General features: G+C 43.5%; 1 protein-coding gene across 1 annotated transcript; it reads left to right on the top strand.

Annotated features, from left to right (window-relative positions):
• Positions 1–12,902: 12,902 nt before the first annotated feature.
• LOC308131749 (olfactory receptor 4E1-like) lies at positions 12,903–13,829 on the top strand (the record flags this gene model as incomplete). The annotated part of the gene is made up of 1 exon (XM_080498582.1): positions 12,903–13,829. One exon carries the CDS (start codon positions 12,903–12,905, stop codon positions 13,827–13,829), a length of 927 nt encoding a protein of 308 aa, XP_080354708.1.
• Positions 13,830–15,315: the final 1,486 nt, after the last annotated feature.

The following is a 15,315-nucleotide window of genomic DNA, read 5'->3' as shown; positions in this document are numbered from 1 at the left end:
GCCCAAGTTGTGTTTACATTATGGAGGATCAGAGTTTTGACCACGAAGAGGCTGAATTGAACCAGATTTCATCATCATGGTCATTTCAAAGCCAGTGATTGATGAAGAAGACACAGAAGGTGGTTCTGCCATCGGTGACCCCGTCTGGAACATGTTTGAGGAAGCAGAAGATGCTTCGTCCTCCATTCGTCCTCGTCTCCTCGCCTCAGCAGCCGCCACTTTTCACCTTTGAGGCTTTGAGGCTCCGGACTTTTGGCAGAACGACCGGCTTCCTGGATCCAACACGTCCAAGAGCTTTTCTGACTGTGGAATCACCCAAGATGAGTCCAGGTATTACTTGATCGTTTACGAGCTGCCCGAGCTAGCCGCTCCCGCTAACCGCTAGCCGCCCGAGCTAGCCGCTCCCGCCGCCTGTGCTCCTTTTCTCCTCTCTGGTCTCTTCCAGGCTCAATCTTTCTTCAAGGCTCATAAAACGCCGACTATAACTTCAAAACACTGTTAAAACTTGGATATTTAAGAGGAAACAAGCCGATATAAACACAACAGATGGAGATCTGCACAACTCATGACATCACGACCACGAAGAAGGATTCCCCCGACTTCCTCGGCTGGAGATTCAAAATTCAAATAACTTTGTTATGATACAATGGTGGGGCAGAGTCGGAGGAACCTTATAAGCAGAACCCCAACTATCGTTTTTTGCAAAGTAGTGTTTTACATTTCACTAGGCCTTTAAATCCCCTTGAAAAAAAGCACTATATAAATCCAAGCCATTATTATTACAACGCCATGTGTATTATTATTATTATTATTATTAGTATTATTATTAGTATTATTATTAGTATTATTGTTATTACTGTGCCCATGTGCCATAGCAGCATTTCAGAAAAGTTAACTGAGTAGGAACGTTTCAAAAAGTTGCACCTTTAGTGGCTCTGAGCACTGTCACCGTGTAAACGTACACCCAAAACGCAACAAGGGTTTTCAGTTTCAACTTGAAAAAGTTACGGTGTAAATGGTAGGAGTGAACCTGGAAGACCCGTGTCATTTTCAAAAAAATGTCTGTTAGTCTAAAACAATTAAAAAACTATTCACAAAAGCTGCTAATTCAATGTGACACCCCCCCCCTACCCTGTAACTATGACAGGTGTTTCTCCCGTTACAGCGTTAAGGTTAATAATCATACTCTGCAATGCAAAACAAAAGAACTTCATTCATTAAGATAAAGACACACCTCCATGAAGGGAATCTTAACAGAACCACCGACAGGAAGTGGCTCAGGCCTCATGTGAACGCCTCACCCAGTCACACAGTAATCTGTGTAACCTCATCACTTGACTGTCTTTCAGGCCTAATTGAAGCTCTTGCTAGACAGTGTGACAGGAAACGGAAGCTGATAAGAGGCTAAAGACCTCAAAATAGCAGCAAGATGCTGTAACAGGAAGTGCTACAATCACATGAGATGGTTCTCAATGATTTGTTAACATGAAGCTGTCAAATAATGACCAACTACTCAGATTTCTTTCTGAATATTCAAACTGTTCTACTCAAGTTTGTAATGTTGATTTGTTCATATTGGCTTTCAGAGGAGTTGTAGCTGTAAACCCAATGTACTTCCTATCAAGGAACTAACAAATCTTTTCCTCCAATCTCACTCTTTTGATGCTGTATAAGGAGTTTATCACTCTTTGTTATCACTCTTTTATGAGGGAAGTGACATTACTGTGATGCTGAAATCAGAATAAATAGACAAAGAGAATGGCTGCAATTCGTGGAAAATTGTGATTCTCATATAAAGTATCTAATTGTCTGTTTCGCATTCTTTGCACGTGAAAGTGCAAATCAAGTGGAAAACACCATTTTCCTGAAGGTCCATCGGTCTTTTATACACAAAGATGCAGCATTTTTTTTAAAGGCTTGTTTAAAATAAAAGTCGTTTATGTCCTCAGTAGATAAAAACGTTGATTGAAGGTTTCACAGTGAGAACGTCACCACTTGACAGTTTGCATGTTGTTCCTGTGCAGGTCTGGGTAGTTGGTGACTAAGTGTTTGTTTACAAGACTGAAAACCTTCGTTGCCTTTTGTGTTGACATGATAACGTGCGCTGAGACACTGAAAACAGCTTTTGTAAAGCAGCTCCCAAGGTGGACATTTTTTTTTAAATGCTACGCCGCCTTCGCCGTGGAAACGGACGGTAAACACAACTTTTCTGAAGCGCTGCTACTGTGCATGCTCGCCACAGCCGCAGTAAAGTCTTCTTCTGCAGAGGAAGACAAAGTGCAGAAGAAGACGAAGTGTCATGACTCCCAGTCCAGGTTCTCCTGGGACATGGTATTTTTATAGTCAAAACAATCCAACGTGCTCCTCTGTCCATACAAATGCCCGTGTATTCATAGTTATTTTATTTTAGCCTTTATTTAGCCGGGAGAACCACATTGAGATTAATAATCTCTTTTACAAGTGTTTTCGTAGAGCTGGGGGGCCGAGGGTCTTGCTCAGGGACCCCCAGTGCATGTTTTTTGTACTGTGGGGGAGTACCCAGAGGAAACACACACACACACACACATCCAGTGTGAATTCATCAATAAGACATGACAATTTGTTTATTGCTAAATATTCATATTTCAAAATATATGTCTTCAACATCCTTATTTCCATATCTTCTGTACACTGTGGAGCTGATCTTATCTTCTAATTCAAATACTGAAACTAGTTTGTACTTATTATTTCAATACTTTATATTCCTCATACTTTTTGCTTATGGCGCATTTGAAAATCTTTAATATTTTTCTATCCTTTTTGAAATTGAGAGCCAGATTTATCAAAAGCACAATTTAAAAATTGCTTGAAACCTTTTAGCTTCTGTTATATGCATAGAATCAGAAACAAATAAGGTGAAGCAGCTTTTAGTTCCTACCTCCTCACCCGTGGAACTGAAGACTGCTGAAACACTCACCTCTTTTAAATCAGGACTAAACATTCTTATTTGCACAGGCTTTTGAGTTTAAAAAAAACAACATTCTACTTACTTTATTAAACTTATCTTATTACCTTACTCATTGTACTTTTCTTCATTATTTGTTTTAATGCATTTCTTTCATTTTTTCTAAAGCTTTAATGTATTTCTTTTAGTCTGTATTTCTTTCATTTCTTTGTAAAGCACTGTGAATTGCCTTGTGTTTGAATGATGCTCGATACATAAACTTGCCTTGCCTTGCCTTGCATATATGTGTATGAAGGTATCGCTAAGAAAGCAATTACATTTCCCATGATATTCTCAGATACATGTAATTACCACGTATCCACACAGGCAAATAAAGCCATAAAAACAAATGCAGTTCTGTATAGAATCAAATGTGGATCTGTGCTTTATCTGTAGATCCCGTCAGTTGTTACTGCTGTACCTGAACGCCTCTCCCTCAGGAAATCAATGGTTGTTTGAAAGTCCTGTGAAAGCAGGTTCGGGTCCAGTGTTGCACACAGTCTGTAGTCTGAACTGTTAAATCAGCGTGTCTTACCTCTTCCTCCTCCTCCTCCTCCTCCTCCTGTGGTCCAGCTTCCTCCGCAGGGATGTTTCACAGTCTGATGTCTGAAATGAATGGCTTCACCGCTGGTCGCTGACATGGATCGTGGGTTTACGAGCAAACCGAAACTGACACTAATCCTCTTTAACCCCACCTAATCTGCTCTCCACCAACCTTGCTCCTTCTCTCTTCATTCCGCCTCCTCTTTGTTTTCTTCTTTTAAATATGTTGTTTGTTCACCCGGCTCGGCCTCCGCTCCCTCAGCCCGCCATGTGTCCTCTGGTCCATGTCCCCTTCTCTGGTGCTCACTGGTTCTGGCCCCCTCACTCACTTTAAGCACTCCGACGGATCACAAAGCTTCTTAACCCTTTGCTGCTTTTAGCCACAGAAGCGCCAAACACACACACACACATGTTCCTGCTGGTGTCCTTGTGAGGACCGCGCATTATGTGACGGTGTTTGAGTGGTCCACCCTCACGAACATCCTCACACTAAGACCTAAAGCCAGACCCTGGTCCTGACAGAGACCCATTAAGCAGGTCAGACATGGTGAGCAGCTGCAGGAAACACAAAGTTAAGATGGAAACGCACGATAACAGCAGCAGCGATGCTTTAAATCCCACCGCAACATCTGGGTCTTCAAGAGGGTGTGTGTGTGTGTGTGTGTGCTGTGGGGGGGGGTTATCACAGGGGAACGGTCACTGGGTCAGCCCCCTCAGAGATTAACACTGATCCTTCAGAAAAAAATGAGGGATTGGACAGAACCACAAATAGACACAAGAAAACATGGCGTCCTGTTTGTTTTTTCAATACTAAAAAATGCACACGTCACCAGGAGCAGCACCTCCCGAAATTAAAAGAACAGTATTGCGTGTTCACAAAAGCCGCCGTCCCACTGCAGTGCATGCCGGAGCGTGGCGGGGGCGTGGCGGGGCGGGGGGGTACGGGGGGGTACGGCAAAGGGCCCCCAGCCCAACGCTTTCTCTGGTTCCACCACAGAAATCTGGTTAAAATGTGGGCGGGGTTGTGAACAACGCGGGTGAAGAAGACGGCCATCCGAGTACAAGCCTTGAGCCTCTTTCTCCATGACGCAGCTTAAATTTCTCCTCGTCATCAGCAGCGTCCAGCTGCTGCTGAATGTCCTCCTCTTTAATGAGAGGAGCGTCCGCACCTTGTCGGGAGACGTTTCAAAAAAGCAGTTAACAAAACAACCAGTGAACGCAAAGCGGCTGATGTAAACCAGAGGAGGGTTTACGGCCGATGCAATATTGAAGAATTGTTATTTCCCTCCAGGCCACTATGGGCGCTAGCTGTACTGCATTGCCGTTGAGGCGCACACATTCTCTGGCCTGTCCAGCCCGGCCTCTTGCCGGGCCGGGGGAGGAGCGACCTTGTAAAATCCTCAGGTGCGTTCCGGCTGCCTGCTCTTGTGCATTTTCTGCACAGTCTCCTCGCCGCTGTCGCCCGGTTCCAGCTGGTAAATGTGAGCGCTGCTTCCGGGTGTGCGGTTGAGTAGCACACGGAGGATCGTATCTCCTGAGGGATCACGGCATCCAGCATGTATTTAGTTCGGTACGGTCATTTGAGTTTATTTTGATTTAGTTCTGTACAGTCATTGGGTTTAGTTTTCTTCACCTCATGTTTGTGTTCTGTGGTGGTCAGGTGGCGTTAAACCTGCCGCTGCTGGACATCATGGACCATTTCATTATTTTAGTTTATTCATTAGTTCTGTTTTGATATCTGTTGTTTTTGATTATTTCCATTGATTCGTTTCATTAATTGACTCTCTTCTGTTATTGATGCTTTTGGTTTTCTGTTTGACTTTTGGTGAGTCCAGTACCTGGGCCGGGCTGTGTCAGGCCCGGCGCCGGGGGCTGCTGCTTACACTCATTCCACAGTGACGCTTATTCAAGCGTTGGTGGGATCACTCCAGAAGATGAATTTAGCTCTAGTTCTGTTCAATGCATCTATGAAGCCATATTTTATAGAAAAAAAAAAGAGACATTTTTACAGTTTACTCAGTGGTTTGGCCGGATTGGAGCTTTTTGTGGACCAGTTTTGGATCACGGGCCTCATGTTTCACACCCCTGCTTTAAACTCAAATCAGTTGTGAATCACTGCTGGAGATCACTTGGATGTTTCCTCTGGAGGTCATCTGATCCTGAAAGGAGCTCTTATATGGAGAAACATGTAATGTTGAAAACCCACCTGGTTAAAGCAGTGGAGGTTCATCATGACTCCCTCCTGGTTCATGAAGGCAACTTGCCGGTGTGGCTCAGCTCCATGTCTCACACGTCGCTTCAGAGACCAGGTGAGGCTCAGTGATCCTTGTATTACAGTATATTATCAGCTTTGCCAGTAACTTTACCGGGGCTGGAGCTAACCAGCTAACCGGCTAGCCGGCTACAGCGAGTTAGCCTGCTCACAGTCTGCCTCCAGGCCACTGCTCGTCCGCTGACCGCTCAGACCACAGATGCACACAGGATTCCAGTCACACTACATTTCTGGGTTCACATCAGTCCGCGTTCCATAATGGAGTCAGCCTGAGTGTTAATCTGCACCTGTGAGTGGCGACCAGGTGACCGGCCCCCATAAACACTGGCCCCCATGAACACCGGCCCCCATAAACACCGGCCCACCAGGACCGTGGCCAGTAAGCCAGGTGCTCATGACTGCTGGCCAATCCACTACTCACCACAACGGGACGCTTACAGCCAAGACAACAGGAGCTGGCCTCATCTGGCCTACATAGAGGAGGTGAAACATCTGGCCTGCAGAGAGGAGGTGAAACATCTGGCCTGCAGAGAGGAGGTGAAACATCTGGCCTGCAGAGAGGAGGTGAAACATCTGGCCAGCAGAGAGGAGGTGAAACATCTGGCCAGCAGAGAGGAGGTGAAACATCTGGCCTGCAGAGAGGAGGTGAAACATCTGGCCAGCAGAGAGGAGGTGAAACATCTGGCCTGCAGAGAGGAGGTGAAACATCTGGCCTGCAGATAGGAGGTGAAACATCTGGCCTGCAGAGAGGAGGTGAAACATCTGGCCAGCAGAGAGGAGATGAAACATCTGGCCAACAGAGAGGAGGTGAAACATCTGGCCTGCAGAGAGAAGGTGAAACATCTGGCCAACAGAGAGGAGGTGAAACAACTGGCCAACAGAGAGGAGGTGAAACAACTGGCCAACAGAGAGGAGGTGAAACATCTGGACTGCAGAGAGGAGGTGAAACATCTGGCCTGCAGAGAGTAGGTGAAACATCTGGCCTGCAGAGAGGAGATGAAACATCTGGCCTGCAGAGAGGAGGTGAAACATCTGGCCTGCAGACAGGAGGTGAAACATCTGGCCTGCAGAGAGGAGGTGAAACATCTGGCCTACATAGAGAAGGCGAAACATCTGGCCTGCAGAGAGGGGGTGAAACATCTGGCCTACATAGAGGAGGTGAAACATCTGGCCTGCAGAGAGGAGATGAAACATCTGGCCTGCAGAGAGGAGATGAAACATCTGGCTTACATAGAGGAGGTGAAACATCTATCTATCTATCTATCCATCCATCTATCCATCCATCCATCTATATATTTTAATGGTACAGAATATTTTATATAAGACAATGTGATTTACTAAAATTAAAAAATTACATGTGTTTATGTATTTAGTATTTTACTTGTTTCTTCTGTCCATGTTAAATATTTCTCACTTGCATGGATACAGACTAAAACATGTTGTTTCCTCAAAATGAAAGCACTCCAATTAACTTTTGTTTTGGTTGTTTAACTTTGCCGATCTTTATTTGTCCAATGATTATTGCTCCTGTTGTTCTCGTGAAAGTCGACTGGCTGAGCGTGTCTCCTTGTGTCAACATTGTGTTTAATTGCTCTCAGAGGACAAAAAGCATAATGATCTGTTGACCATGTTTATCCCTTGTTTCGGTAAGTCAGAAAGCTAATTAACGTGAAACTCTCTGGTGTCCAGAGCCAAAGGTATGCAGAGAGTCGTGATCACTTTGACAGATAATGGCGATCTCTGGAGAATCCCTCACTCTGGCCACTGGGTCATAATTAGACGCTTGTACAGTACGTGGAGCCAGACCGCTCACCTGAGGCCTGGCCTGTTTATTTACCAGTGTGTTTGGTACACATGGGAGGTCACAGTGAAGGACACTAATGATACTAATGACTGTAACACGGCTCGTTTATGTGCCTCAAGATCACAAAGGAAGCTCGAGGGGCATGTTGGTATTATCCAACCAGGTTGCATCAGATAACTTACTGAGGACAAACATTCCTGACTTCAACATTTCCCCTTTTCTTATTATCATTATCACCATGCACGCACGCACGCACGCACGCACGCACACACACACACACACACACACACACACACACACACACACACACACACACACACACACACACACACACACACACACACACACACATACACATCAGTCCATTCGTGAATAAAGGCTTCAGACCTGAACTGACTTTAATTTTCTTATTCGATCAAAATTCAAATGCCACACGAGAAAAGCACTTCAACAACAATTCCATTTTTAAACAGAAACAAGTCCAGTAGAACCTGTGACCAGCAGACCCAGTAAGACACTGGGCGACACGTCACTCTGCATGGATACATATTTAACTGTTAACACAGCTTAATGAGCTACAACCTGCTGAACGAGGACAACGGACAGGTTTTCCTGGAACATTTCATGCTGAGCAACACTGAAATGACCAAAATACTTGGGCAGGGCCCAATTATTCAAATATTGAAACGTTGTGGTGTCAGGACATTAGTTTTGAGATCTAAATCATCTTCGCTTCCCCGCAGCACGGTGCTGCTCTGTGAAGCTCGTCTCCCTCAGACCTTCCGTGGTTTCCACATATCGTAACACTCTGGGCTCACTTCCTTAATGTTCCATAACGTAACGTAGTGATCGCAAAACGATCTCCACTTCGGCTGCCGGCGTTCTCCACCTTTCCTAAAGTAGTTTATGTTTCATTTCAGGGGTTCTGAGCCTCTGGATTTTATTTGCTTTTAACCCAGGAGCACAGATTGCATGGACCCTAGCACACCGGGTGGAGGAGGGTTTTGACGTCATGAGTACTCTGCGCACTTTGTGTTTCACGTTCCCTTAATAGCAGAGAACACAAGGCCTGTGGGCCAAAACCCACCAAGAAGCTCTATTCTGTTCCCACCAAGCAAGGAGCTTATATAAGATTCATACAAGTTTTTTTTTTTATATATATATTTCATTGTATTTTGCTCCAGAATGTTTCATTAAAAGTTACTTTATGTTGAGATTGTAATAATTTTTAGTACCAACTGTTTGATCTTGTAAAAATATAGACAGTCTCATTCCGTACACTGTGACACAACAAAGAAACACTTTAAAGTGTAAATTTAAAGGTTATTATATCAATATTTCCCCAGTCTGGTCACTCAGGATGAAACTGGACTGTTTGTGGTGCCTGAAGTACTTTAAATCTGATTTAATAGTTATCTTGTATACATCTTATATACATGTGTATATATGTATTTATATTGTATACAACTTTGTATTGGTTCAGTTATTTGCTTCTAAATAATCATAACATATTTGATGTTTGATTCATTCAATATCAACTGGTCCCTCTGAAGAGAGGACACGTGTCTTCAGGGGGCCCTTGACCTTGGATTTTAGGGCGTCTCTCCTGTGGAATGATCGAGAGAAGGCTTTCTCCCCGTGAATTTCCTTTATTGACAACACAAACAATCCGACATCAGCCACGACATGCGCTCACACTCGTGTAGGTTTTCCTTCAACCGTAACGCAGCTTAAACTGCTATAAAGCATCACTGTCGTGGATTGCGACTAAGGTAGATGTGTGTTTTCATATAAACCAAAATAGACATATTCACCCTTTTCAATGCTATTAAAAATAACAAAAACACTTAGCAAATTTCCAAATATCAAAAGATTCCTACCTGGACTCTGTAGTACAAAACATAATGATTCTCTCTTCCGGTGGGTGAAACTTACTCTTGATTTGTGCTACAACAAATTATGGCATCTCTCAAACCAAAACGCAATTCTTCACGCTTCACTTTTCTATCAATGCAACTAAATGATAAATGTTCAACTTAATCCAAATTTTGTAACATGAAGCAGTTTGATTTTAACTTTCATGCACACTTTTCTCTCTTTTGTTTTTCCATTCCCCCCAAAGGCAATGAAAACGACACATCAGTGTCTGTCTTCAGGTCCAGACTGTTGATGGATGATGTTGCGGTGATTGTGACAGGATGCAGCGACAGGTCAGGCCGGAGACAGCGGCGGTTCCGTCACAGCACAGCTCCTTGTGATGTTTTGATGAGGTATGACTGTGGAGTGATCCAATCCTCCGACACCACAGCTGGTGTCACCCAAAGCTTTCCTGGTCCAACTTGCATCGCCAGGTTGAAGCGGTAGAAGAGGTTTGACCCGTGACGGCGGTTGTAATAAAACGCCTGTTCAGCTTTTCCGTTGCGACCTTTCGCTTACCAGTCCGTCTATCTGGCCATTTGGGCCGCAGATTCATCTCGGGCATAGGGAGTGTTGTTCTGATTTTTCTCCCCATTAAACGTTCTGCTGAACTGACTCCAGTCGTGGCACATGGAGGTGATGTAGAGGATATGAGGGCTATCAGTGGATCCTCCTGCCTGAGGATGCTCTTTGCCGTTTGTACTGATCTCTCAGCATGACTGTTTCCTTGAGGATGGTGAGGGCTTGATGTTGTGTGTTTGAAATCCAGCTGTCTTGGTAGCTCTCTGAATTCTGCGCAGAGGAACTGTGAACCATTATCACTCACCACCTCATTTGGGATCCAAACCTTGCAAAAGTAGATTTGAGTCTCTGTATGACCTGTGTGAGGGTCGTCAATGGAAGATGGAGCAGCTCAAGAAATCTTGAATAATAATCTGAAATAACAAGATAAATGTTTTTGTTGTGTTCATACAAGTTGAGGGCTATTGACAAGTTGGCAGCTTGGTAGTGGTGTAGAGATCAATGTCTCTTTTTGTTGCCTTTTCTTGTGTTCTTGACACGTGCGTCATGTCATCAGCATGTGCTCAAGTTGTGTGTAGAGTCATCTGCCACCACACAGATGATTTTGTCCTTTGTCTACACTTTGTTAGTCCCTGGTGTTGAAGCATTTGATTCAGACACGTCCAGAAATAAAGTGAAAGGAGTGGAAATTCTCAATGTAATGCCCACATGTTGAAAAATAAGCGCTGAGCTCATTCATGTGTTTTTCTGTCTCTTTGGTCTGAATCCGAGGTTCAGGACAGACTAGAGGGAGCGAGCTGGACCAAACCCATGAAGACAGTCCGTCTCCTGGTTCTTCTATGAGCGCTGTCAGTGCTGATCGGTGAGATCAGTGACGTGTCACGTTTTGGAGTGGCACAATGACGTGGCTCTCACTTGGCTTTGTTAACGGTGGAAAAAGAACCGGTTGTTTGGTGGTGCTCATTTAAGAACCGGCCCTGAAGGAGAACCTGGTTCTTTCTGGTGGAAAAGCCCTATAAGAAGCTCACCTCATGCTTCGTGGGACCATTCGAAATAGAGAACCAGAGTGTGGTACGTTTAAAATTACCTGCCTCCGTGTGGATTCACCCGACCTTCCATGTGTCCCAGGTCAAACCTGTGGAGGAGAGTGATCCCCCCCGCCCCCATGCATCTCCCTCTGCCACCCAGGATGTTGGACGGTGGCCTGGTGCGTCGGTTGTTGGATGTTCGTTGCCGGGGACATGGTCTCCAGTGCCTGGTAGACTGGGAGGGTTATGGCCCTGAGGAGCATTCTTGCATGTCCTGTGGTCACATTGTGGATCGGGAGTTGATGCGGGAGTTGATGCAGGAGTTGATGCGGGAGTTGATGCAGGAGTTGATGCAGGAGTTGATGCGGGAGTTGATGCGGGAGTTGATGCGGGAGTTGATGCAGGAGTTGATGCAGGAGTTGATGCGGGAGTTGATGCAGGAGTTGATGCAGGAGTTGATGCGGGAGTTGATGCAGGAGTTGATGCGGGAGTTGATGCGGGAGTTGATGCGGGAGTTGATGCAGGAGTTGATGCGGGAGTTTCACCGTTTGAACCCAGGTCGACTCAGTCGTACGCCGACAGGTGAACAATGTGGAATGGATTCCCTGAACGGAGGCGGGTCTCAATGAGACGCTGAGTAATAAGTCAGGAAATCCATTCCACAGTTTGCAGCCAGCGCGCAGGCTGGCGTAGTAGCATTGTGCTATAAAACCTTTCATGTTGTCACATGTCGCTGTTTGGGTGGGTTTTATGCTGAAAACACTGCACTGAACTCCACTGAACACAGAAACGTGCACTGTTGGCAAAGACGTTGTACGGCGAGGCGGCCGCTCTGCAGCTCGGCGTCGTCGTTTTAAAAGGCCAGCTCACTGAGCAGGATAACAATGACCACGGCATCAAAACAATGAAAAGCAGCTCCTCCACACTGTAGCAGGCGATTCACACCTCCTTGAAGCTGCATCCTACGTTAAACTCTGAAAATAGTCTCAACCGTTAGTGCTGGAAACACTGCTGTCTGTCCTGCGTTGCTAAAGAATTTCCCCAGAGAGTAATAAAGTGTTTCTGAGGTTTTATAGATATAACAAGTTTATTATGAGAAGATGACGTCACGCAGACCCCCACATTGTTCTAACTGAACAAAAATAGTTTGTACTGCTTCCTTTTCTCACCTTCTACTAACCTCAAGTTGTCTTTTGAGAGAAAACAAGCAAACATTCCTACATTTCATGTTTTACTGCAGAGAGAAGTTTATTACTGCCTCATATGAAACAACAATAATGATAATAAGAATATTAAAGCAAACACAGCTCTGGTATTGGAATCGGTATTGGCAGATATCCAAATTCAGGAGTCAGGATCGGATCGAGAGTGAAAGAATGTGGCTCGGTGCTTCCCTATGAAGGACCAGAGACCTGACCAGGTGAATGGTGTGGTCGCCCCGCGGTAGCTGGGATCAGCCGGAGCCTTTCACCATACAGAGCTGAGAAAGATGTCATCAGAAATAGAAAGAAAGGTTGATGATCAACTGCGTAGGGCGGAATAATAAACATTTAGAAGAGTTGTGGAAAAAGTCAAATAATGGCGTCACTTCAGTGACTTTGGGATTCGAGGTGAAATGTTTTTTGGGGAGGGATTAATGAGTCCCATGGAGAACGAAGAGATTTAACAAAAACTTTGCACAATTTCTGGTATTTCATTGCACCGACAATTAGGACCCCAGTGCAGGTAGTATTAGTAGACATCTTGAAGTCAGACGGATTGCAGCATTGCTCTTGTTTTCTCATGTTGATTATTTAATCTGCTTGGCTTGTTTATCCTTTGTTATCAGCTTTAATGGAAGCTGAAGATAACATAACTTATATAACAATCGGTGGATATGTGGACTTGCACAAATACAGATATCTCTATTTTGTGAGTATATTTACTGTGTATATTTTAATACTCGTATGTAATTTTACTGTCGTGTACCTGATTTGCAAACATAAAAATCTCCATGAGCCCATGTACATTTTCATCGCGGCCTTACTTCTGAACTCCGTTGGTTACTCCACCAATATTTACCCAAAACTATTGAGAGACATTATATCATCAAATCTAGTGGTACCTTACTCAGCATGTCTTTTTCAGTTTTTCATATTTTACTTTTTAGCATGTTCAGAGTTCCTGCTGCTCACTGCCATGGCTTATGACAGATATGTGTCTATATGTAAGCCTCTGCAATACCAGTTTATCATGAAAAACAGCACAGTGTGCATGTTCTTGGCTTTTGCCTGGGTTTTCCCCGCCTGTCAGATCACGGTTCCTGTGGTACTGAGTGCCAACATGAAGCTCTGTAAATTCACTTTGAACTCCATTATCTGCAACAATGCGATGTACAGTCTGCACTGCAAAGGTTCAAACGCATTGTCTGTGTTCGGTGCCATTGCTCTGGTGTTGACGGCACTTTTGCCTCTACTGTTTATCGTCTTCACCTACTCCAGAATCTTTGTCATATCCTACAAGAGTTGTAAAGAAGTAAGGAGAAAGGCCGTACAGACCTGCCTGCCACACCTGCTGGTTTTAATAAGTTTCACCTGTTTGTGTGCGTATGATGTTATTGTTGCTCGACTCGGGTACGAGCTGTCCAAGACCTTGCGCTTGTTTATGACGATGCAGGTATTTTTGTATCATCCAATCTTCAATCCCTTGATATATGGTTTAAAGATGGCCGGAATATCGAAACACCTGAAGCGGTTGGTGTGTCGATCCAAGGTGAAATGATGAATTCAACATCAGCTGTAACATATTTAGTAATTTTTTTACCCCCTGCATCCCTGGAAGGTAAAAAAAAATTGAGCATATATATATATATATATATATATATATATATATATATATATATATATATATATATATATATATATATATATATATATATATATATATATATATATATATATATATATATATATTAGTGCTGTCAAACTGTGATTCATTGATTTGAAATGTTTAATTGGTTAAAAAAATATTACATGATTAACGTAGTTTTGTTTACTTCCATTTTTTTTCTTTTGTTTTTTTGTTTTTTAACTCCGCTACCCAAAGCAGCAGTATGCAGCGTCTGGATGCAGCACTGTAACGACAGAGCAGCACAATACCGAGTGGAATATATTAAGGTCGAAAGTTTCACTTTAAAGTTACCTTGATGGTTGATTGAGAAAGTGAAAGTCATTAGCTTTACTTTGAAAAGCCGCATTTTAGGACTACAGTAGTAATTCTGCAGCAAAACAGCAGGTTGCCAGGTTGGCTGACCAGGAGCCACCAAACTGCTGAACCTGGAAGAAATACTGGTAAAATATTAATTTATACTCTTTTTCTCTTTCCCTGGCTCTCCTCTCTACTGTGTGTGTGTGTGTGTGTGTGTGTGCGTGTGTGTGTGTGTGTGTGTGTGTGTGTGTGTGTGTGTGTGTGTGTGTGTGTGTGTGTGTGTGTGTGTGTGTGTATCCCAGACTTATGTTAGATGTTTATTAATTTATGTTTTTATTATTCTGCTGATCTTAGAGAGAAACAGTTTCACCAAAAGCTAAAACGACGTTATAAAAATAGACTTTGAATTTAAATAAAGTCTGTGTGTTGAGTCGACATTAATTCCGTGATTTTCCCCGAATAAATCTCATTACAAGCTTCAGTCTTCAGGAGAAAAACAATGCAATTATTTACAGAACATTGTGCAATTAATTAGTTCATTTTTTTAAATCGACAATTTTAAATTGACAGCACTAATATATACACACACTCACACACACTCTTTTTTTTATAATTCAAAGTTTTATTGTATTTTCATTATTTCAAAGAAAAGATACAAACAAACATGTATCGACAGAATGTATATAATGGCGGTAAAATTAAAAAACAATACAAAACAAAACAATACCAAGGGGGGCATGTAAACAGGCAAGATAGGCGAATCAACACATCTGTTGACTAAAACAAACCCATTTTTCTGCCATAACATCATTTTCACAGTTTAATCTCCCCAACATCTTCTCACACGCCACACACTGTCTCCATCATTTGTGTTTTCCACATACGCAGTGTGGAGGATTGAGGCTCCGTCCAACACCTCAGGACGGTGCGTGCACACGTCACAGGACAGTTTTTAATGAGTTTGTTTGTTTAAAATGTGTTTGTTTGTGTGTTTAACAGTGGTACAGTATTGGTGACCGGGGAAGTTCACAATTCAACCATTTGCTCATACAATCTAAAA

The sequence above is a fragment of the Blennius ocellaris genome, assembly GCF_963422515.1.
Source record: "Blennius ocellaris genome assembly, chromosome: 6".
In the NCBI taxonomy this organism is placed as follows: domain Eukaryota; kingdom Metazoa; phylum Chordata; class Actinopteri; order Blenniiformes; family Blenniidae; genus Blennius; species Blennius ocellaris.
This window is presented reverse-complemented; position numbering and strand designations above follow the sequence as displayed.